The 25,150-nt window shown below is 41.3% G+C and overlaps 1 protein-coding gene across 1 annotated transcript; it reads right to left on the bottom strand.

Moving 5' to 3' along the window:
• Positions 1-155: 155 nt before the first annotated feature.
• Positions 156-25,059, bottom strand: trappc10 (trafficking protein particle complex subunit 10). The gene is made up of 23 exons (XM_053328922.1): positions 24,915-25,059; positions 19,920-20,001; positions 18,272-18,407; positions 13,724-13,923; positions 13,412-13,607; positions 12,095-12,206; positions 11,717-11,964; positions 11,497-11,643; positions 10,455-10,569; positions 10,097-10,173; positions 9,772-9,863; positions 8,264-8,404; positions 7,904-8,013; positions 6,731-7,269; positions 6,502-6,643; positions 5,141-5,299; positions 4,810-5,039; positions 3,808-3,908; positions 3,540-3,663; positions 2,981-3,145; positions 2,691-2,871; positions 1,673-1,867; positions 156-1,332 (listed from the first exon to the last, which is right to left on the bottom strand). Exons 1-23 carry the CDS (start codon positions 24,973-24,975, stop codon positions 1,085-1,087), a joined length of 3,801 nt encoding a protein of 1,266 aa, XP_053184897.1. The 5' UTR covers positions 24,976-25,059; the 3' UTR covers positions 156-1,084.
• Between the last annotated feature and the right edge of the window lie 91 nt (positions 25,060-25,150).

Raw genomic sequence — 25,150 nt, 5'->3', positions numbered from 1 at the left:
ATTAGCAGTGTCGTAGCTTGTTGTTTTTTGTTAAAATTACTCAAATTTGTATGAAACTACAGACTTTAAGCATGAATAAAACATTTTGCCTGCCGTCTCATTTTCACTGATTTTTACACTGTAATGTGCTTTTGCGACCACTAGGTGGCACAGAAACGTGTGTACGAATGAGGATGACGGGTCAAAGTTAAGCAAAGTTAAGTAAAAGGTCCAACAAATGAGGACAACAAATGAGGACGCAAGGTCACAGGAGGTTAAAAGACGTGTTCCACTATGATACGCTCCTCATAACGACGAGCCGGTAATCAGGTTGGTTTTGTGTAGTCTGATGATCCTGAATTTAGGAACAAGCCCCCCCCCCCCCCGACTCCAGTAAAAAACAGCAGCGTATGTTTGTGACTCAGATGTAACTATCGAAGGCAAAAGTCTCAGATGTGAAAGCGAAAGACTGCAGGAGTGGTGAGACTCACAGCTGGACACACTCAGTCAAGAGTTACAGTACTTGAGAAGCTGATTGACACACACACACATGCGCACACACACACACACACGCACGCACGCACACGCACACACACACACACACACACACACACACACACACACACACACACACACACACACACACACACACACACACACACACACACACACACACACGTAGGGCTTTGGTGCATCATGGGACAATCAGGAGTGTTATTCTTCAGTTCGAATGGAGCACTACGGGTGCCCATCTGGTTCAGTCCATATATATATTTATATATTTATAACTATAAATCCATCCAATGAGCTATGTACAAAGTATGGCAAAGAAAAATTCTTTATTTAAATGTATCAGCAGATGTCATTGGCTCTTCACTGTGTCTAGTCCATAATGTCTCCAGTGATGTGAACGTTTCATGCTTTAGACGAGGAGGACGAGGAGGGGGGGGTCTGTCACAGCGATCTGCAGCAGTTTTTCGAAATGGACTCATGTACCCCCCTGTTGCCCTGGAGCAAAACAAAAAAAGAAAAGCTCAGCAGAGTCTATCCAGGGCCTGGGGGTTGAGTCCTATGAGAAGGGGGGCGGGTGGTCCGGGCACCAGGGTCATGTAGCGTTGACCTCCATGATGTGGTCGTCGGTGGCGGGCAGCACCAGGACCTGCCGGGTCTGGCTGTGGTTGAATACCTGTCCTGGGCTGAAGGGTTCCAGGCGAGGCATGGCCACGCCCTTCTGCTGCTGCTCCCCGCTGCCCACAGAGTGAACGCTGCCTCGGCTGCGGATGCTGGCCGTGTCTCCCTGGTCATCCAGCGTCTTATCCAGTAGAGACAGACTGTCGTTCTCCACACAGCTGTCTGAGGATCCAGAGACAAGACACACACTGAGGATCACAATGGATTTGGACCATATTTTGTGTGTGTGAGTGAGTGAGTGAGTGTGAGAGAGTATGTGTGTGTGTGTGTGTGTGTGTGTGTGTGTGTGTGAGAGAGTATGTGTGTGTGAGTGTGTGTCTGTGTGTGTGTGTGAGAGAGTATGTGTGAGTGTGTGTGTCTGTGTGTGTGAGTGAGTGAGCGTGTGTAAGTGTGAGAGAGTGTGTGTGTGTAAGTGTGTGTCTGTGTGTGTGTGTGTGTGTGTGTGTGTGTGTGTGTGTGAGTGTGTGTATGTGTGTGTATATGTGTATGTGTATGTTCTTACCAGGGTCTGGCTGGATAGCCACTGCAGCAGTGTGTGGCAGGTATTTGAGCACTTTGATCTTGGGGAAAGGCAGATGTCCAGCAAACAGAGGCATCACCTCTATCTGAACCTTGTGTGTGGCGTTCGCAGAGACGGGCATGGACACCATCCCTGAACTCTTCCCACACACTGCCCAGTTACTGCTGCTGTCTGCCACTGTGGACACACACTTCATACTTTAATATAATACTCTACAACTGCACTGTTTCTACAATAATGACTCTAAACATCAGCTGAAGAGTTCACAGTGAGGGGAAAATACACAAATCTACCAAAATACATACAGTACAAGCTCAAAATCTACAAACTCAACCTTTAACTTCAAGAAAACTGATAGAAACAGGAAATGATGAGTCATAGTTGACACCAGTTTTGGCTGTATCTAACTATTATTTTCATTCAAAATGAGTCTATCAATTATTCATTAATGTATGTACTCAATTCACTGTGAAGTATATTAAATGTCACATATCAGGAATGAGTGAAATGCAGCTGATTGCAAGAGAACAGCTGCAAATGTAGATATGGAAACTACAACTGTTGAGCAGTTTTATTTGAAAAAGTGTTCAAACTATTACTGATTACTGAAAACAGCTGCCAATGAATTTTCTGTCATTCAGCGAACTAATTAACTGTTGCAACATTTACTTTGCTTCCTTTTTGTGTAACGTGAAAAAGGCAAATATACATGTTTATTGTCAGCATCTTTTAATCTGAAAAGAAAAACCATGTTTGTAGCTGGGGAAAAAGCTGGAAATTGGATAAATTAACATATTTAGTTAATTAGTAACTTTATTTGTATTTGAGAAAAGCAAAACAGTAAAAAAGCAAAAAGAAATAGTTTAAATGAAATACAATTACACAAACAAGTACAAGTAGATGTTGGGATTTTCAAATTAATGGACTATTTTTCACCAGTGCTTGGTCTCTTATTAGCTCTGCTGTTGTGTAAATAGTAAAAAGTCTCCTCCTCACATACCTTCATACATGAGTTTGGTGGTTTTGAGGCCATCAGTGTCGGTCTTGCTCTCCTCAGCCATCTCTCCCTCAGCAGGCTCGCTCAGTCGTGTGATACACACCTCCAGTCCGCAGAGCAAACCGGAGCGACAGTGCTGCTCGCCGGCAGGAGGCAGGATCTCAGCTCTCACACTGTACAGCGTCTGAGAACAATGAACCTGCCGTTATTTTTATACTTCACCTTCTACCTGCGACCCAAAAAAACAGGAAGTTGGACGGAGGTGGCGGGGGGGGGGGGGGGGGGGGGTTTACCGTGACTCTCTCCAGCTGGAACTGGTAGTGGAAGGGTTTGAAGGAGGAGACGTCTTGGTCGAGCGGAGAGAAGTTGGCGGAGAAAACGCACTGGAGGCAAGAAGGCAGGTCGTCCTTCCACCTCACCTCCCACAAGCAGAACACACTGTGCTTACTGCATAAAAGCTACACGCACACACACACACACACACACACACACACACACTGCTTAGACACTAATACAGGTGAAACTCTAAAGGCTGTTTATGACTTTGAATCAATCAGTCTGAAAAGAAGATATAACCATTCATATAAAAAAGAATTCTATTAATTATTATTATTATTAAAAAATCTATTATATTTCACTGTAGCACTTTGAGCTTCACTATAAATGAAGCGTGTAATACAAATTAAATGTATTACATATTTACTAAAATTAGATTTTTTTTAAATTAATTTTATTTTGAAACTGCTTTCTTTTCATTCTGTGAAGCCTGAACTGATGCTCCTTCAGCTGTTGACGTGTGTGTGTGTGTGTGTGTGTGTGTGTGTGTGTGTGTGTGTGTGTGTGTGTGTGTACCTGTTTAGTTTTAGTGTTGAGGGACTGCAGCTCCAGCGAGGCGTGCTGCTTCTCTGTCAGCTTCACTTCTGCCAGAGTGAAGTTCACGTCTGACACGTTCTGCACACACACCTGGATGTACTTCCTGTGAGGTCAAATCACGAGGACAGATGTGTGGGACTGTTAATGTTAAAAACAGGCAAACTATAGCTTCTTGTACTTTAAAGATGTTAGATGTGACCCTTTAGAGAATGAGCATAACTTGTGGTCAGACTATTGGATGGCTCACCTGTTACCAGCAGAAAGCAGTGAGTGTTTGGTCTTGAAGGGGATGTAGAAGGTGAGGGCGAGCAGCGTGGAGTAGATGGACCACGGACAGTCGATAGACATCTGTGGACAAACACACAGCTATGAATTTACTAGTTTTTTACTAAATGTTATGTTTTTAATTCTATATTTCATGGTTTTGTCTGTTGATGCTTTTATTGTTTTATGATATGATTTCTATGTCTTACTTCATTTTATGGACACAATAATGATCAACTTATACAATAACATAATTATCAGCATCATCATGTCTATATATGGATTCATCATATGATACATGGACATGAGCTTGATCATTGTTTTGACTTTAGTATTGTTATATAAAATTATATTCAAATGACAATAATATCGTTTATCGCAATTATTTCTGAGACAATATATCGTTTAATATATCGTGACAGGCCTAATGGAGAGCACTCTGTAACACTGTTTAGAAAAGTGCTATATAAATAAAGGAATTATCAGTATTATTACTATGCAACATCTCAAAGTGCGATAGCAAAGATAGTATTTTTTCCTCTTAATGGATTTAAGGAACACACTGGAGAGTGCACTGAGGGGTTTTTTGCACCTCTCCATCACATATTCTTCAATCATAGATAATAAAGACAATAAATCATTTTGTAAAGACAAATTCGATATTCAAATACTCTTCTCAGCTTTTCTTCTGTCTTCAGAAACTTAAATGACTTTGTCAGTTAGACAAAAAAAGCAATACATTTAACATTTTTACACTAAATGATTATATGACAAAGATTAACTGATAGATTAAATGAGGAAGTCGTCACCATGGAAACAGAAAATGAGTCATGCTTACTGAAATGTGAAAATTAGCTTTTCCTAAACTAAAGCTGTGACTCATCTTGTATTCTAACTCTGTGTGTGTGTGTGTGTGTGTGTGTGTGTGTGTGTGTGTGTGTGTGTGTGCGTGTGTGTGTGTGCGTATCTTGAAGGCCCTTCTCACCCTTTGGTCGATGGCGGTCATGGGCGTGTCTGGGTGGCTGTAGCTGCGTGGCCGGTGACGGACCTCTCCGTTGGTCAGCCTCTCGTTGGGGGGGCGGTCCAACCCGGACGGGATGATGCACAGGACCTCCAGCTGGAACTCCAGGGTGTGGTAGGGGGGCGTGGGGGGCAGGCTGATGCTGGTCACCTTCTCGGACGATTGGATGGAGAGGACGCTTTCGCCCACCACCTCTGTACGGAAAAGTGTTTAGTGTCTGGGTTAACCTGTAAACATGTGTGTGTGTGTGTGTGTGTGTGTGTGTGATGAAGTGGGGGGGGGGGGCTGTACACACCAGCGGCGGGGTTGCTGATGGAGGCGGTGCAGCTGTTGGAGGGCAGGATGGGCATGGTGTCTGTGTTGCTGAGCTGCAGAGCGTCTCCTTTCTTCACGGTGTAGTGACCCGTCAACAGAGTGAACTTCACCGTCTGAGGCAGACCAGCCAGCAGCGGCTCTGAACACACACACACACACACACACAGGCAGTGGTGAGCGACACACACACATTCTTCTCTTTCACAAGGTCCAGATTCCATATTGTTTCTGTTTCAGAACCATTTTTAATTGTTGGATATGAAACAGATTTTGAAAGAGAGATCTAATGATGTAAAAAAAAAAAAAAAGCCTTCATATGCTACATTATTAAAAATTGATTTTTAATAATTAACTCCAAAGCAGTATAACTTTTATATTAAATAAAGGTACTGGAATACTATTGTTCTAAATATTACATTTATTTTTACATTTGTGTGTGTGTTTGTTCCCAGGTGACCCTGATTCAGATTGTGACAGGACTTCTATAAAAGGGGAATAAACTTGGCTACCTCTCTCTTCCACTTCCCAGCTTTGGCAGCAGTACTTTGTGTCTGTCAGTTTTGGTTGGAAATTGTTGGTTTATTTTGATAATTAATTGGTTCCTTTCTTTGCAGTCCTGACTTTCATTGTTGTGTTTGGCTCTCTTTCTCACAAGCTCAGATGGTCGTAACATCATTTGGGGTTTATTTATCAGTTACATTAGAAAAACAAAAAAAACCTACACAAACAACTTTTTTATTGCTCTTATTAATAAAAAAAAACTCTAAAAGATGAACTGAGCCCAAATTTAGTGGGACGTCACACTAATTTATGAAACATGTCCATGACACTCTACTTCAGTAGTAAAGCTGCTACTTCAGTAGAGTTTGGGTTGGAAACATTACACGATGGTCAAATCTGAAGCACTCTTTCATTTTACTTTTTATGTGTGAAGGTAAAAAAGTAATGTACCAAGGTTATATATGTAAAAATACACCAAAAATAGATGCATTAAAATAGGAGAAGGTCATTTAAGTTCACCGTTTGAAATCAGCCTCATCAAACTACATTGTTTCATAAGAGAAATGTGCTGTGAGGTGCCAACATAAGATGTGTCACCCTGACCATTTCTAGCAAGTTAAAGACAAGACTGATACTTTTACAAACATCTGTATTAACCTCAAACCCGTCATGTCTTGGTTTGTCCTTTCAGTAAGAATAAACAATCTGCAGCTCCTCTCTTATTGTAGTTTCCTAGTGAAACGGCTGCAGTGGTGCGTGAGCAGACACACACAGAAATGATGGGAATGATTTGGAGCGGTTTTTCCCTGCTATCACATAAAAAAAAAAAAAGAATCAGACCTGAGAGAGGTTCCACAGTCAGCTGGGGCTCCTGAGAATAGACTTCATACTGGACCGATGGGTAGATGTGAGGAAGCACGAACTGCACCTGACCTACTGTGGCGCACAGCTGACGTAGCGTGTAAGTACCTGGCTGTCCACTCTGAAGGGGAAAAACAGAAGACAAGGTGAGAAAATAAAATGGTGTCAGCAAAGGTTGAGACATTTCAAATCATTAGTAGTGTCTTACTGGTGCTGTAAATACGATGCTGTTATTTCCAGGCTCTAACGTTACATCCTGCACTTTCAGCATCTGTGCTCCTTCCTTCATAGTAACAGCAGGAGGGCTGACACAGTTGGGTGTGTCTGGCGGCGAGTTGCTGTCATGGCGACGCATGATCAGGTGAGTGTTCTTACACACAACCCCCGCCGAGTTGAGAGAATTGTCCGACGGACTCCTGTCCTGAATCTCGTCCAGCTCTAAAGGGGGGCCCCCAACCGAGGAAGAGGAAGAGGGGGGCCCCGCCGACGAGCTGACCTGGTTAAAGTCTACTGTCCCTGGGTTTGTTTGTCTCTGAGCTCCCTTGGATCTCCCGTGAGTCCCTGCGTGCTCCAGGTCGAAGTGGATGCTGGCGGCGACCTGCTGTATGTGCACCGAGACGGGCATCAGACATCGCAGGGTGAGCTCCACCTGCAGGACGGCTCCGGAGTGAACGGAAGCTGTGGCTGGACGGAACTGTAGCCGCGTGAGCTGAGAGAAGACGCCCATGCTGAGAGACACTTTGTTAGCTGTGGACGAGGAGAAGAGAAGTTAGTTAACAGATTTTGATACTATGGATGTTTACAGAATGAGTATGTTAAAGACTGTGTAAAGTGAATTCAGACATTTTCTTCTAAACACATTAAATAGGTCCTAAATGTATTTCTAAAAAAGGTGTAAAAAGCATTTCAACCATTTAGATTTGAATTGTGGAGCTAGGCTTCACAAACTCTGTTTCAAGATTTCTGTGTTCAGGATTTAGTGGGCAGTCTGAAAGTATCTCCCACAGCGTTTGGGAGCAGAGAAAGAGGCTGAGTTTTACACAACTTTGAAGCCTAATTTCATATATTTGGTGATTTTTTTTAATCATTCAAATTTGGCAGGGTGGTTAACAACACACTTTTCTGTGGTATGTCAAACTCAGAACACATATTTATTCTTACTTTACACTGACTTTAATGATGCACTACGAGGTGTGCTGATATAAGAAAATAATGGACAAGGAGCAAAGAACATGATGTTTGTTGTCTAAAAGCACTGTGGGAAATCTCTGACATCATTACCAGGACTAGAAACGGAGACCTACATGACCCTAGAAAGCACTCAGCATTGCATATTGATGATAAACAGTATTTAAGGCGGTATATTCCTTTAAGTGCTTACACTGATCTCCAGACTTGCCGGCATAGGTCAAAATTTCCTGACAAAAGTGCTTCCTCTCCTCTGTGGTCAGATTCACATCGCCTGCCAACAAGGCACTGGTCTGCAGGTAGCTGCGGAGGGTCGTCAAGGAAACGGAACACTATGCGGGACACCTGAACGCACCTGCTGCATTCACTGACACTGTACAACAACACCTTAAAAACACAGTGCTCTGCTCTTTCCTTTGTGGCAGGTAAGGTGTGAAAAGGGATTCATCTTCTTACTGCTAAACACAGATACATGAGACGACTGTAGTGTAAATGTAAATGTCTCAAATGATGACTTCATATGTGAATGATATTATATTATTTCAAAGGATACTCTACAGTTCTGCCCAGCACTTTCTGACACTCAGCGATCTGTTTCCTGGTGTGAGTGACGGGGAGACTCCAGCCCTCTGATACATACGACTTCAGAGCTTCCTGTAAGAAGGTCTCTGCCTTCTCAGGGTCCCCCTTCCTCCTAATGAAAGAAACATACACACATACTCATCATCACCTTGCTTTTATATATTAGATATGTTATGTACGCTTTTGTATGAGACAGAATACATATTCCAGTTCTAGGATTCTACACAAAACAGTGCTGGTGTCACTAAGCATCCATAAATGTGCTGTTGGCTTTATGATCTGCATTTACAGACATCAGCTGACAGTTAAAGTTCACTTCCTTCTTTTTTTATGACCATGTTCACACCTTTTTATGCTTAACTGCCTGACTATATAATCTACAGTCCACACAGCAAAACTGTCAATGCGTTGTATGCAGAGCGCGGCTGATATATCATTCAACCGATATTTACAGATATCACAGATATATCAGTATCTGTGTTGATGCTGTGTTTTGTTTTTTTTTTCAAGATATATTGTCCACATTTTATGTATATTTAATCCTTTATCCTAATTCAAGTTTACTATTTCAGTGCACTGATGTCATTTTATAAAAATTAAGTTTAATGTTAAACTGTAAAATATCATCATGTGTGTTTATGTATATATTCTGTATAAATAAGATTATTGGCTGACATGTCGATATTGGATTTTTTTTTTACTCCCCAATATCAGCATCAGCCCCAAAAATCCAGTATCGGTTGGTCCCTAATTGCATCTCTAATATGAATCCTGTCATGATAACTACTTTTATTGGACATATATATTGTCTCAGAAATAATCGCGATAAACAATATTGTTGTCATTTGAAGATCATTTTATACCACTGATATAATGATTATATACTATCTTTGCTATTGCACTTTGAGAGGTTGCATAGTAATAATAATACTGATAATTCCTTTATTTATATAGCAAAACAGTGTTACAAAGTGCTCTCCATTAGGCCTGTCACGATATATTGTCTCAAAAATAATTGCGATAAACGATATTATTGTCATTTGAAAATAATTTTATACCACTGATATAATGATGATATAATAGCATAATAATGCATTACCTTTAATGCTTCTACAGTCTCCACTCAGGACGTACACAGTGAGGAATGGAGGACACTACTTGTTTAGCCAATGTGACATGAATAGCCTCTTAGCTGCTAATGTGAAGTGTAGCAATACTGAGGCAAAAAAAATATCAAGGTGATGTCCATGTATGTATCATATGATAAGTCCATATATAGACATGATGATGTTGATAATTATGTTATTGTACGATAAGTCGATAACATCATTATTGTGACAGGCCAAGTGTTTAAGCTGCACTTCCATGTCTCCACATTGTTAATCCCCTACACACTCATTATACGTTTTCATTCATTCTGCCATGGATTGTGTAGAGACCTCAAAGACCCTTTCCAGACCCGTGTGTACCCCTCCTTACATGTAGAACTCAGCCAGGCTTTTTCCCACCAGTCTGGCGGACCTCAGTCGACCGATGGCCCTGTACATCTCCATAGCAGCATGAGATAGTTCCTGATACAACAGGGTGCCAATGATGGTGGAGGAGGAGGGGGGGCAGATGGAGGCAGTGGAATAAGAAGAGGAGAAAGACAATCAACTCGACTGTTATGAGTGAAGTTTCCTGAAGATTGCCTCAGGAAAAATTATCGATTGAAAAATTGGGACATGAGTTCAGAGAGAGTGTGTGTTAACTTCCTCTCTCTGCTGAAATACTACACTGAGCTGCGGCGAAGGAAGTGACTTACGAGATAGTGCCTTTCAAAAGCTTCCACTGATGACAACGCTTCTTTTAGCTTCTTGTAAGGGCTCTGCAGACTGTTGACTGTGAGGGACAGAGCACAATGAAAACCTTATTTATTGTCTTTCTAATTAGATTCTACAGTACAAACTCATCAACAATCAATATACGCCAATATAGGAAAAACATAGAAATATATAGAGAAGCACAAAGCACAATAAATATATGGCAGTTGTGACACACACACACACACACACACACACACACACACACACACACACACACACACACACACACACACACACACACACACACACACACACACACACACACAAACACACAAACACACACGGCTGAAAACATACCAGTCTCAGGCCTCTCATCTCCCAGTCCAGCCAGCAGATCCACGGTCCTGTTCAGGTCCTCAGACGTGGGACCCTTCTCTGACACCAGGCCACACAGTTCACCCAGAGACTTCAACTGCACACAGAAAAAACACACAGAATACTCCTTATTTAAATGAATGAGTAGGTAATATTATCCTATTAAATGCCAGGCTCAAACCATAACTTTCAGTAGTATTAATTGGGGCATGGATGTTACTAGGGCCCGACCAATACTGGATTTTTGGGGCCGATGCCAAAATTAGGAAGTAAAAAAAATCCAATATTGAAATATGTTGGCTGATCATACCTCCATTATATATCTTCTGTATATGCATTTCATCATAATGATCCACACACTTGTGACAAAGATTATACTGGGAGGCTGTGATATTTTACACTTTAACACGCTTTATTGTATAAAAAGACATCAGTACACTTCATTAGGAACTGAATAAATTATAATTAGGTATGAATACAAAACTTGCAGAACAAAAAACCCCCAAAAACATACGTATATATTAAATCTGAATTAAAAAAAGGGCCACATTTACATCAAATGCAGCCTACATAAGTTTAAAAGCTGGCACATATTGTACAACATATTCACCAATACAATATATGTGTGATAGGTTGATATCAGCTGTCTGATATATCAGTCAGGCTCTAGATATTATATTATAAATTGATGAAAATGAGTCCACTTCACCCATTTTCTATTGATCTCTATTGTTTCTAGCAACAAAACTACTGTATATGATGATGATGATGAAGTTAGATGATACTCCATTCTCAGACACTCTCATATAGTCTGACCTAATATTTGGACACTTTCTGGTTTATTTAGGGATTTTATTATTGACTGTCTCAGTTGTTTATTGAGCTGATAAATGTGATTTTAATATTTAATTTCTCTTTATCCTTTTTAAAGTGCTACATTAATTAGGCATTAAAAAGACCAAATAAAGACTGTTGCTTTTAGTGACACAACTCATCAAGCTTCACAACGCAACATTTGTGTCACCTTGTCAGTAGCGTAGGCCCACAGGCCGACAGTGTGGGAGCAGTTTGCAGCCAGCTGGGCCTGATCGCAGCAGCCCTCGATCCTGTGTAGAACCTCCAAGCAGCTGAGGAACACCCAGCAGTCCAGCGCCCCCTCCAGCACCGACACCTGAACCACAACACACGTTAGATTGTCTGCACCAGAGATCGCCATCACAGTTAAAGCCCCTCTATGTGCTTACCTCCAGCAGACGTAGCTCCTGGACGCAGTTGTGCAGCAGCTCCAGTGCTCTCTGAGTCACCTCCCAGGGCCTCTGGAGGAAGATGAGTAAAGTGCACTGGCGGGAGAACAGGTAGCTCCTCAGGTCTAGTAGGCTGGCCTCCCCTCGCTGGATCCCGTCCCTCTTCTCCATGTCGATGGGCCGCCGCAGCAGTAAGCCGCTCCAGCTTCGCACCGGAGCGCAAAACGAGCCAAGCCAGTTGGCTGTATCTGTGGAAGAATGAAGGTTTGATTGTTTGAGAATTTAAAAAAAAAAAGCACAGTTTTACCCTCTAGTATAGTTTATTTGTAATGTGGCTCATACTTCTGTTACTTTGGCACTCAGGTGCTGGATACGTACCTCCAGCTCCAAAGTTAAGGACGTACTGGGTAAAAAGAGCGTCTAGTTCATCATACTGGACAAGGGCGTCCTCAAACTGCTGCAGCATCTCAAATACAAAGGCAAGCTCCTCCTGCACAATTACACACACACACACACACACACACACACACACACACACACACACACACACACACACACACACACACACACACACACACACACACACACACACACACACACACACACACACACACACACACACACACACACACACACACACGTAAGTAATCCCAACATCATCAGAGGCACAGAGAAGAAAACACAGACACAGAAGAAAACACAGACACAGGCACAGAGAAGAAAGCACAGACACAGACACAGAGAAGAAAGCACAGACACAGAACAGAAAGCACAAACACAGACACAGAGAAGAAAGCACAGACACAGAGAAGAAAGCACAGACACAGATAAGAAAGCACAGACACAGAGAAGAAAGCACAGACACAGACACAGAGAAGAAAGCACAGACACAGAGAAGAAAGCACAGACACAGAGGATAAAGCACAGACAGAGAAGAAAGCACAGACACCGACACATAGAAGAAAGCACAGACACAGAGAAGAAAGCACAGACACAGAGGATAAAGCACAGACACAGAGGAGAAAGCACAGACAACAGCTAAGAAAGCACAGACACAGAAGAAAGCACAGACACAGAGGAGAACGCACAGACACAGAGGAGAACGCAGAGACACAGAGAAGAAAGCACAGACACAGAGAAGAAAGCACAGACACAGAGAAGAAAGCACAGACACAGAGAAGAAAGCACAGACACAGAGAAGAATGCAGAGACACAGAGAAGAAAGCACAGACACAGAAGAAAGCACAGACACAGAGGAGAACGCAGAGACACAGAGAAGAAAACACAGACACAGAAGAAAGCACAGACACAGAGCAGAAAACACAGACACAGAGAAGAAAGCACAGACACAGAGAAGAAAGCACAGACACAGAGAAGAAAGCACAGACACAGAGAAGAAAGCACAGACACAGAAGAAAGCACAGACACAGAGGATAAAGCACAGACAGAGAAGAAAGCACAGACACAGAAGAGAAAACACAGACACAGAGGAGAAAGCACAGACAACAGCTAAGAAAGCACAGACACAGAGAAGAAAGCACAGACACAGAAGAAAGCACAGACACAGAAGAAAGCACAGACACAGAAGAAAGCACAGACAGAGGAGAACGCAGAGACACAGAGAAGAAAGCACAGACACAGAGAAGAAAGCACAGACACAGAGAAGAAAGCACAGACAGTTCTTCCTCTTCCTACCTGGACCATGAAGTATTCACAGAAGCTCCAGCCAGGCTGTGTGCGTTTCTCTCGGAGCGTGCGCATGTCGTCTTCAAAGCGGCCCAGGTTCTTGGTGAAGGACATGAGGAGGAGGGTCCGCAGCTTCAGCAGCAAGGAATTCCAGGATTCCTGAGAGCGGGAGGAGTCCTTCAGAGGATCCGACAGCACCACGCACCTGCATCAAAGCACAGTAAGTTCCATTTACTCAGCCGTTATTGATGACATCATTCTTTAACAGAGCAGAACAATGGGGTTGTGATGGAGGAAGCGATGACTCGACCATCTCCTCACCTGTCGTTCTGCTTGTTGCAGAAGTCGCTGCGGATCTTGTCCACGATGGACGAGCGAGGCAGGATGTTGGTCTTATTCTTCTTCTTCGTGTCGTTGGTCTCCACGACGATGATGACCCAGTCTGCTGAGCTGTGAGTCCGCAAGCTGTTCTGCCAGCGCAGCATATCCTCCTTCACCGTGCTCTTATATGCCTCTGTGTCCTACAAGAAAAGCACAGTGTTCTAATTAGTCAGGTAATGTATGGAGATGTATTTACCATGCAGAAAAATATGTATTTATATACTCATATATACTGTTTAGTGAAATGAATAGTTCATAGTTTTAATAAGATAGTAGTTTTTATGATGTAGCAGTGAAGACTGATGGTTCTAATGGTTATACAATAACCCCCACACTTCCATAAAGTTCTGCTCATTTTACCTTTACATGAAATACATTTCCATCATTATTGCTATGTTATATTTTCATGTCTTAGGTAAAATAGGACATGATATTGTGTGATAGGAGCTGTTTTTGGTGTAAAAGCTAAAAAATACACTCTCTCTGCTCTCTGAAACATGAATCAAGGTTTAATCACATTTATTGATCAGTCAGATCGACTATTGATGCTTTCTAAATACATCTGTGGTATAGACACTTTTAATGAGGAGATTTCTAGACTGGGTCAATATTGACCCGGAACATACTCTGAGGGTGTAGAATATGAACAGTATGTAAAATAAAAATGTTCTCTATGAATTCATGAATTCTACTCCATGATATGTAGTAAATAATCATTCATTGTACTAGCAGCGAAGTTAAAATAATCCTCTCAGTCTTTGAAAATTGGGCCAAATGAGCTAATAACATCACACTGTTAAAAAGAGGTAATATCCCTTTAAGTTTCATACACATTCAATTCTAATCTAGTGAATTTGGGAGAATTTGACAGATTCATATTCAGAATCACATAAAAACTCTGCTGAATGAACAGGAAACAACACTTCTCCTTTACATGACATGCACCACGCAACCAATGAGGATGTGTCCACATCAGAGGAGGGAAACAAACTGAATTTCGGGGCCAGCCTGTTCCCATGTGATGCTCCACCTGCGTATCTGTGGGATTCACTGTGTCAACGGCTGCAGATGGCTGCTGTTTGTTTTTTAAATTGGCTGGAATTGAGCAGAGGTGGGATATAATTTGATGAGTCAGCTGTTATGTAACAATCACTGGCAGGAAGAGGAGCTGGAGCCTGCCGTTACACAACGTTTCAGGAGTGAATGAGGGAACATAATGGTGATTGAGCTGTGGCCTGATTATTGTAAACAGGTTGTCGTGGCAACTTTCAGGGCCTAACGTAACAGACTCGCTATTCAATTTGCTTGTGCTGGCGTGATGATGTCACAGCAGCTAGGGGTGGAGTCGTAGCGAGGTGACATCATCGTCTCTGAGGGTCTGGACAATCACAAAATCACACTAATTATCTGATCGGTGTTCATGAAATTGATGTTTCTTTTATGTGTATTTGATTATTTTTCTTAAATAAAGTTTGATATACATACATGTTTTTGCTGGTTTTTGTTTATAGTTATTGATAATTATTAAATTCTCTGTGAAGATTACTCTTAAATTTTATTCCTAAACTGTAAAATCTGTCTCCATTACATATCTTTGTCACAACTGATAACCACATTTGATGGATCACTGTAAATCATTGTGTATTCATGTATATAAGTATATATCGGCTAATACATATCAATATTGTTTTACTCCATAATATCGGTACCAGCCCCAAAAATCTTGGACTGATCTGGAGTCTCATCTCTCTGAAGTTGTCGACTCTAAATACACCTTTACCCTCTAAGATATAAATACTGCTGCAGAATATCTAATTATTTGTATTATTCTTTACGCCAAACTTTTTATTCATAAACAGAAATTCTTCCTAAAATTGCACCCTTCCTCCTATAATTGAACTCTAATTAAGTTTACCCTGAAACCTCTTACAAAAATATTTATTTGTTGTGTCATATTCTTTATTTCCTCATATGTGACTTATTTCTGAGTTGTATAGACTGTATGTGTGATGTGTGCTTCGCCTCAATGTGTATTCCATTGTTATTTTAATAAAATTAAATAAGAAATAAAACAAATGCTGACTCAACAAATACCGATACTGGTCTCTCTGCACGTGCACACTCCTGGTTTATATGTAGGGTTAGTGACTAATTAAACACTGTGGTTTCAAGTGAAGTGAAGATGATCATGCCTTTTTATATCCTACCGTTTACCCTCCCCTGCTGACTGTCACATGATCACCTGTGTCAGTTTGTAATAAAGTGTTTCGCTTTGACGCATTTTTACATTTCCTATGCTCTCTTTTTTCACCTCTCAGTACCTGCAATCGTTCACAAATCAACCCCTCTTTTTCCTTTTTTCTATAATCCTTTGTGTTTTCCTGTTGATCACATGATGTCATTGTTTGCATAGCTCCTTCTACCTACTCACTGTCTGCAGGTGGAACAAGTATCCAAACCACAGGAACTGCTACATTCATTGACTGCCAGTGACTGGTGGCACATGATAAACAGGTCTGACAACAACGGAACAGCCCTTTTTTTTTGGCCTCAGATCCATATCGCACTTTACATCCTTTTAGAAATGAGCCACCAGGACTCAACTCAGCTTTTTGGTTTTGTTTAATGGTCCATTCATAAATGTGGCAATTAAAAGGAAACCTGGCAAAACAAAAGAATTATTAATGAGTTCCCTTTTTTAGAATGACTGGACTCTCACAAAGCTTGTGTTTACTGCAGGTCTATTGTATTAGGTGCAACACTGAGCAGGTGTTAATATACTCTACTACTCTACACTGGAGTCACACTCTTTAAGAAATGTCATGAGTCATGAGTCATGAGCTGATGGCAGCACTTCCTTAAACTCAGCAGCTGCTCAGTCAGCAGCAGCAGGTTCCTGCTTTGAATCTTGTTTTTTCCTGAAGCAGTGGAACAAAAGAAACTGTCAGGATCACTTTCTGTTTGTGGAGATGACTGCAGCTTCTATGTGTAAAATAATGGACTTTTTTTAAACCTTTCTACCTCCAGCGTGTGTATTTGATGAGGTGTGAACAGAAGCATGACTTATATATATATCACATTATGAGTTTGCATATCTCACATACAGAGCTGTCTGTGACCTATTTTTGCACAGATAAGTTGCCATCAAGTCATCGTCTATTCTTAGGTCTTAGGTCAGATTCTTCAGTGTGTAAGTGACACACTGGTCAGTGATACAGCATACAGTGTGGAAACAAACCTGTGAAATCCAGGTTAGAAAATATCTTCCATATTAATAAGTCTACTCTCTGTGGCTGCTCATATTGTGTGGAAATAAAAAGTGAGTTCTTGTGAATGTGTTTTACATGTATGATATCAGCTGAGTTCATGATTTAGACCATAATAAAGTGATTTGCTTCCACATGTATTAATAGTACATATTGTATAGTTGTCAGAAAACACACACACTGAAATGATCGATGACAAATGATGAGTTATGAACAACAGGCCTGGCTGATATGACCAAAATCTCATCATCTGATAATGACACCTATCCTGATACGGCTCATTTTAATTGGATGAATAAACAGTTGGTGTGTGCTCAGCCCCGCCCACACTCAAGCACAGAGAGCAGAGCCTCTATAAAAGGACAGCAGAGACTCTGAATGAAAAGAAATGCTCACACATGTGGTAAATAACTGAAATATAGACAGTTATAGCACATGTGTAGAGCAGCAGCGCAGCAGAGGAGACACACACAGTGGTTGTTACATCATTCTAAGGGCCTGATTTACTAAGATCCCAAATAAAGAGTACTAAATTGTGTCTGTAGTCCAACAGATTGCACATTTGGTTAGTGTGTGTGTTTTGCGGGTGATCAATAACAATAATTGCTGAAATGACAACAGGTGCAGACAGCAGTATTGTTGAGTCACAGCAAAAAAAATCTAAATATTAGCAGACAAAAACTCCATATAGGAGAGTATTTGTGACAAAGTCAATGCTGTTAGTCAAACCAAAAATATTAACATGAGTGGGAAAAACTGTTCTGTGTATTCTATCATTGTGCCAACACTGTTATCTTCACCAAAATGACCTTCAGGTTTGGTGAATCATAATTTGTGTGCTAAATAACATATTTGCATTTTGCACACTGGGGTAAAAACGTCATATTACATATTCATTAAGGCAAACAAACTAAATGGACAGTGTGTATTATCTTACACATTTGAAAAACACAAGCCTCAGTGCATCGCGTTAGACACATTTTTACACATGTAAACGTTCAGTAGATGTACTAAATGTGTCATGTGTAAAAAGCCAAGAATGGTAATTATCAATGTAATCTACACAAAGCCTGGACAGACTCTAAATGATGAACAACACTGCAGTAAAGAGTGATTTGCATATCACTGAGCTCTGATCAACAACATGGACACAGCCATCCGGAAACACTGTGTGTGTGTGTGTGTGTGTGTGTGTGTGTGTGTGTGTGTCAGAGCTACTCACACAGCAGTCAGTCCAGTAGATGTGGAGGAAGGGGAAGGTGAGCAGGGCCTTGTTACCCTCCTTGGGGAGCAGCTCCTCTTTAAACTGAACAAAGTTAGCCTCCAGGTGGATCATTTTAGGAGCTCGGCCGTATGTCCTGCAGGGAGGACACGGCACAGTCACGTCATACGCTCATACGCTGTTTATTGTGAGATGATTTACATTTTATTTTGATAATAGCCCCGCTGCATCATATCTGCATGCTGTTCAGAGACTTTACCTCCAACAGCATAAACACAGTGAATGTCTCACATAAAGAGGAATGATGAGCTCTGTGTCTGTCACTGTACTCATACAAGTCAAACTTTACAATTTAACTGAGTCTATTGTTATAGTTTTGATTAACCCTCCTGTTCTCCTCGAGTCAAGGAAGGAAGGGAGGAAGAAGGAAGGAAGGAAAGGAGGAAGGAAGGGAGGAAGAAGGAAGGAAAGGAGGGAGGGAGGGAGGAAAAAGGAAGGGAAGGGAAGGAGGGAAGAAGGAAAGAGGGAAGGAAGGAAGGAGGGAAGGAAATAAGGAGGGAGGGAGGAAAGGAGGGGGCAAGGAAGGAAGGAAAGGAGGGAGGGAGGAAGGAAGGAAGGAAGGAGGCAAGGAAAGAAGGAGGGAGGGAGGAAGGAAGGACAGAAGGAAGGAAGAAAGGGGGATGGTGGAAGGAAAGAAGGCAGGAAAGGCAGGAAAGAAGGAACAGTCAAAACAGACGGGGTGAGTTTGAGGACATGAAGGTTAATACCAAAACATTCACAGCTTGTTAAGATGATGTTAAACCACATCTGTCACCTGGATTTCAAACATCTGGATTGTTTCTTTAACATTACACCCTTCTCTTTAATCTTCAGTTGTCATGGCTGCGTTCATTGGTTAATGTCACTTAAATCAGGGGTGTCAAACATGCAGCCCGTGGGCCAGAGCCAGCCCGCCGAGGGGTCCACTTCGGCCCACTTTCCTTCCTGTCTTTTTTTCCTTCCTTCCTTCCTTCCTTCCATCTGTCCTTCCCTCCTTCCATCTTTCCTTCCTCCCTTCTTTTCCTTCCTTCCACCCATCCTTCCATCTTTCCTTCCTTCATCACTTTCATCTTTCCTCCCTGTCTTCTTTTCCATCCTTTTTTTCCCCTTCCTTCCTTCCACCTGTCCTTTCTTCCTTCTCCTTATCTTTCCTTCTCACCTTCCTTCCATTTGTCCTTCCTTCCTTTCTGCCTTCCTTCTTTTCCTTCATTGTGTCCTTACTCCCTTCCTTCCTTCCCTCCTTCCTTCCTTCCTTCCATCTTTTTAATGGTCCGGCCCATATGAGATCAAATTGGGCTGTTTGTGGCCCTTGAATGAAAATGAATTTGACACCCCTGACTTAAATGGACCAATGTGTCAGGAGTAAGGAGTAAGGAGTAGAATAAGTCCTGTGTATTTCCAGGAGAGAGTGTATTTCCATGATAAAGTGTGAGACTGCTCCTTTATCTCCTGCTCTATTTCCACTGTGCTGTCATATATAATATGTGACATTGTCCTGAACACTGTGTTCCTGCATTACTACACTGCAGCACATTATTAACACACACATAAAGGGGCTCTTCTTCTCTTTCTAACACACTCTCAGCATCAGTCATTAGTCAGTACTCACCTCCTCCACTCCATTGGCTCCCGGGGAAGCTGTTGGGCCAATGAGGTATAGAGAGACGTAAACAAGCCCTGGTCTCCAGCACCTGAGAGGAGAAGAAGAGTGGACATTTAGACTGTATCTCATTTGCTTGTGTCTGTCTCTTCACCTGCTCTCATGCTCACACTGGAAGAATGTTTGATGATGATGAACTGTGTCTCTCATCCTCTTCATATAATGCTGGTCCAACCTAAGAGCACCATCAGCAATACAGAAGTCATTCAGTCTGCCAGCTGATCAGACTCATGTCACTCTCCTACTATATACTACTACTATACTCTATAGTACTGCCCTTTGCAATAATGCAATACTGGAACATATATATTATTGTATCATATCATATCATATCGTATCATTAGAAGATGTATCATATTATATTATATTATATACATGAATTATGTTAAGAAGTCACTCTGACTTTGTTTGCATCTGGATATATTTATTATGATTTATTTCATCTATTACTTTAACATACTGAAACCTCTACTGTACACCTTATGTTTCTCTTTTGTTTTTATTGTATATCACTGTATCTTTGTTGTTGTTGTTGTTTTATGTTTTACCATACCTGGCTGCTATCATCTCCAGGGATTAATAATCTATCTATAATCTGTGTACTTCATTGAAGAAGTAAACCTCATCTTTCTCTCAGACTCTGATCAACCTTCAACGGCACTTAGACAATTTTATGTTGTATAATGTTTTTAATTTACTAGTTTTGTCATTTACAATATAATAAAGGCACCAAACTAATGAACTAAATGACACAGGAAGCATGAGCCCATATTTAAACCTGACATCACACAACTTAGAGAATTTACTACTGATTTCTACTGATTATTGATATTTTGATTTTCATTGATGTCTTTTCTGCTGACACGCTGCTAAACGCCTGCATAGATATCTGTATTATAATCCATGTCTCAGCACATTTCATGCTTTCTGCTGCTGTTATTGTGCTTCATGCTGACTAACATAGTCATCTGCACAGCTGCTTAAAACCAACATAAAAGCATGTGTTAACATATCGATCCTTTACACACAGCAGGAATCAAACCAATGCTGTGTGTACTGATTGCATTATGAAGAGCAGGCAACCCTCGATCTGTAGACAAATGCACAGAGCTATTTCACACACAAACACACACACACACACATACACACACACATACACACACACACACAGCTATAAAAGTATAAATGAACAGAAAGCAGGAAGGATCAGGGTTTAAATGTGTGCAGTAAAGGGAATGTGTCTGCCTCAGTAACATAAGTGTCAGTATGCTGCTGCTACTGTAATAAAAGAGACAGACTTGTGATGTATTGTGACATCCATCATACCAGAGCTTCTATTCTCACATTTGGTTTAACACCACAAAGCTGGGATCATCATATAAAAATACATCTCTATCATCGACAACACAATTACAAAAATAGTGAAATAGTACAAAGTATGGCAAAAAGCCCATCAGTGCACCTGCAGCTGCTATCATAGTATATTGTATATTATTCAGTCCTTCACAGCAGCGTTGCAGTCACACGCTGTATCAGTCATTCCCATCGGAAAGACAAACACGTTCTCCTGATTATACACCTAACTAGAGATCTGCCCTCCTGACCCAGACCTGAGGACAGGGTCCACACAGGAAGTGAAGCCATAGTTTGTTTCAATGTCTTCTTTGCTTTTAAGTTCAAAATCGGTCCCCCGGATGTTTAGTATGTCCATTCTGGGCTACTGTAGAAACATGGCGGTATAGAGAAAGCGAGTCCAAACTTTTGACTGGAACTGTAGACACACACACACACACACACACACTCACGCATGGACGCACACGCGCGCACACACACACACACACACGGGCCCCACCAATACTGGATTTTTGGGGCTGCTGCTGTTACTATGGAGCACAAAAATTCCCATATCAATATGTTGGCCCACAGTGTTGTATGTATAGAATATATACATAAACACTTTTTTTTGCAATGATCCCTCAAATGTGGGCATCAAACACATGACAAAGGTAATGGATATTGATATATTACAGTTTAACAATAAACTTCATTGCATCAAATGACAGTAAACACTGCTGGGAATTCAATAATAATAATTAGCTATGAATAAAATGAACAGAACAAAAACAACATGCATATATTAAACTTGAATTGAGAAAAAGGATCAAATATACATAAAATGCTGCCTTTAGAACTTTAAAAAATATTGGCACATATTGTACGGCATAAACACTGATACTGTAATATCAGTGATAGGCCAATATTGGCTGGTAATATCAGTTGACCAATATATGGGTTGGGCTCTAAGGTGTAGATCATAGTAAGGCAACAAAAACACAATGATTCTTATTTTTTGTGTGATTCTACATTAATTAAAACACATTAATATTCATGATTATGTTCCATTTCTGCCATGTCTGTTCCTGGCTAGACGCCACTAAACTCTACACGTTGCACCTTTAATTCACACAGTCAAAAGGATTCTGTGGCTTGAAGCATTTCAGCTGTTTTGCACTCAAACACAAATCATTTTAAAATGAAATAATGACGATGAGACATGGTGATGATCTGGTGATTCATCTCTCGCCTGTGCCTCGCTTCAATCAGACAGCTGATATCTCTCTACACAAACATTAACAACTGTTGAGTGTGTTGCCGTAAAAGTAACAGTGACAGTAACTAGGCCACATCTCATAAACCCAACAGAAGCCCTTTTAATAAGTACCACTCAAAGGGTAAACAGGACCACTAGTCCTTCACTGTGGATGTAAACAGTCTCAAATATCCTGCCTGAGGAAAAGTCAGCACTATAACCTCACAGTCTCTGTTTCATTTGAATCCACTGAACTATGTCAATGCATGGACATAAATAGCTTTGCTTTATGTGGCATAGGTCAAAAGATGTCAGCATGTAGAATCAATACATTAACAAGGAGAAGATGATGAACTGCTCTCCTACAGTCATCTTTCCTCCCTGTCAATCCTCTAAAACTGGACTGAGTTGGCACCTGAACCAGTTTCACAGTCCTAACTTTAAACCTACAATGAAATTACCTTCATAATAAACCTATAGCACATGTGAACTTCTTCCGTGATCAGTGACAGTCTGCAATCTGATCCAAAAGCATTAAGAGAGCAAGTAAAGAGAGATCTAACACCTGCAACACCCTCACACATCACACACACACACACTGTGAAAATGAATACATTTCACAGCTGAACATAAACTGTCAACTGTTTCTTGCTGGAGCTTCTGTCGACCCTCTCATGTAATCATCATTATTATCACAGTCGAGAATTCCTTTACAGAAAAAAGCTGCCTTCCTCCAGAGGACAGTGTCCAGTGTGACGCGCTTACTTCAACCTAAGAATGGAGAGTTATGAGACACTTGTTAATATTCTAAATATTGTACACCAAAGTTATCAGCTGGGTGATATGACCAGTAATAAAAATCTTGACTCTTTTTTTCAGAAGGCTGTTATTGACGTGAGCATGTTTAAACTGCAGGTTATTATCACACAGAGCTGTGGAGTGTCAGTACCAGCTGCTTCAATAAAGCAGAGAGCACAGAGCTCCAGACCACACACTATCTGTGCTTCCTGACAAAAAAAAAAAGATGCAGAAATTTCACCCAAACTAAATAAAAAAAATTTAAATGCATCACTTTTAATTGGATTTATTGCTCAGTCCTGCCAGGACAAAAGAGCTGCCAGCTTTTCCTCGCACTCATTTGTGATTCAGAAGCTTATTATGTGATGCCAATATAAACATCTACACTTCCACAAACACTGAGAATTAGGTACACCAATACCTAATGATTCAATACAATACAATACAACAGCTCTGCCATAAATTCTACTGTTAGGAAGGTGATCATTCTACTTTATGTTTATTATTGAGGTTGATGGTGATGTATTAGGATGCGTTATATTCAATGGTGTTCCTAATATTCTGTCCACTCCATTAACAGACATGGGAGGGAAAAAATATTAGGAACACCAGTCAGAAGCCTATAATGCATCTCGATACACTAACACAGCTTAATACTGCCTTTTTTATTGGATTGAATTAGATAACACAGATCTAACTAATAAAGAGGCCACATAGTGTATATATGCATGTCTTAACACCTGTCTAGAGGTGATCTCTCTAATGTGAAAGCAACGATTTACACCTGTGGAAGGACACCTGGCACCCCAGCACGGAACCTAGGTGATCCTGAAGCTCACTTTAAGCAACCTCTGACTATGTACCAACCAAACAAATCCCTCAGCCTTGATGTAAACTGTCACACCCATGACTCCTTTTTCATATTTTCATGTTTTCATATTCAGACTTCCCCCGGTGCCTCTGTGCTGGAGCACCTCTGGACCGCTCTGTCCTAAAAATGGAGCAGTCCTGCGGAGTGCAGCGGAGCGTGATGCCCACTGCCAGGGTCGGCTCTTAAAATAACCTCTCCGAGCTTCCATAAGCCTCCGAAGAGGGGGTTTATGAATGGAAAACTGACCCTCACTGCCGACCCTTTAAACGTCAACAGGGACTGCTGTCTGAGCTGCTAACAGAGAAGGGGGGAACAGTGGTTGTCCAGCGGGGGAACAAGGTGTTATCTTCCCATAGCTGCAGCAACCAGCCGTGACGTTCTATCGTTAGCTTAGGCCTATTAATAAGTGTTGCTACCAGCTAGCTAGCCGGGAGATTCCGTCACTTAGTATATTTAACACAGACGACAGTGTAGTGTAACAGTATGTAAATAACACAGCATTGACATGTAGGAATTAAGCAGCCAAATGCCACAGACAGACAGACAGAGCCACACACACACACACGCAATGTCTCGTCAGTACTGAGCTACCTGCTGGCGTAGCTAACGCAGGCTAATGAACATAGCCAGCAAGCTAATTGTCAAGTGCAGATAAAATAGGAGTGGACGTTTAACAAACACTCACATGTTACAATCGGCTTGTTTTCCATAGTATAGATGATCGGCTTTTCCTCTTGACACTCCATATGTGTTAGCGGCAGCACTCCATGGAAATGACATACAAACACAGCTTTATTATTAGTAAGTGCTTATGTGAGCAGTTGCATTGAATCGACGGGGCCTGTGTCCCCCACTGCACTTCCGGGAAGTGCGTAACCTATGCGTCATTAAAGGAGCAACCTATGATTTTTTTTTTTTTTT

The sequence above is a fragment of the Scomber japonicus genome, chromosome 11 (genome assembly GCF_027409825.1).
Source record: "Scomber japonicus isolate fScoJap1 chromosome 11, fScoJap1.pri, whole genome shotgun sequence".
NCBI classification, from domain to species: domain Eukaryota; kingdom Metazoa; phylum Chordata; class Actinopteri; order Scombriformes; family Scombridae; genus Scomber; species Scomber japonicus.
The sequence above is the reverse complement of the archived record's forward strand: the minus strand, read 5'-3'. Positions and strand labels throughout refer to the sequence as shown.

Coding starts and splice junctions, on each gene's coding strand:
- trappc10 (XM_053328922.1), bottom strand. CDS start 24,975: ATGGAGTGTCAAGAGGAAAAGCCGATCATCTATACTATGGAAAACAAG. Junction 13,608..13,723: donor TGCAACAAGCAGAACGACAG/GTGAGGAGATGG, acceptor GCTTTGATGCAG/GTGCGTGGTGCTGTCGGATC. Junction 1,868..2,690: donor CACCAAACTCATGTATGAAG/GTATGTGAGGAG, acceptor GTGTGTCCACAG/TGGCAGACAGCAGCAGTAAC.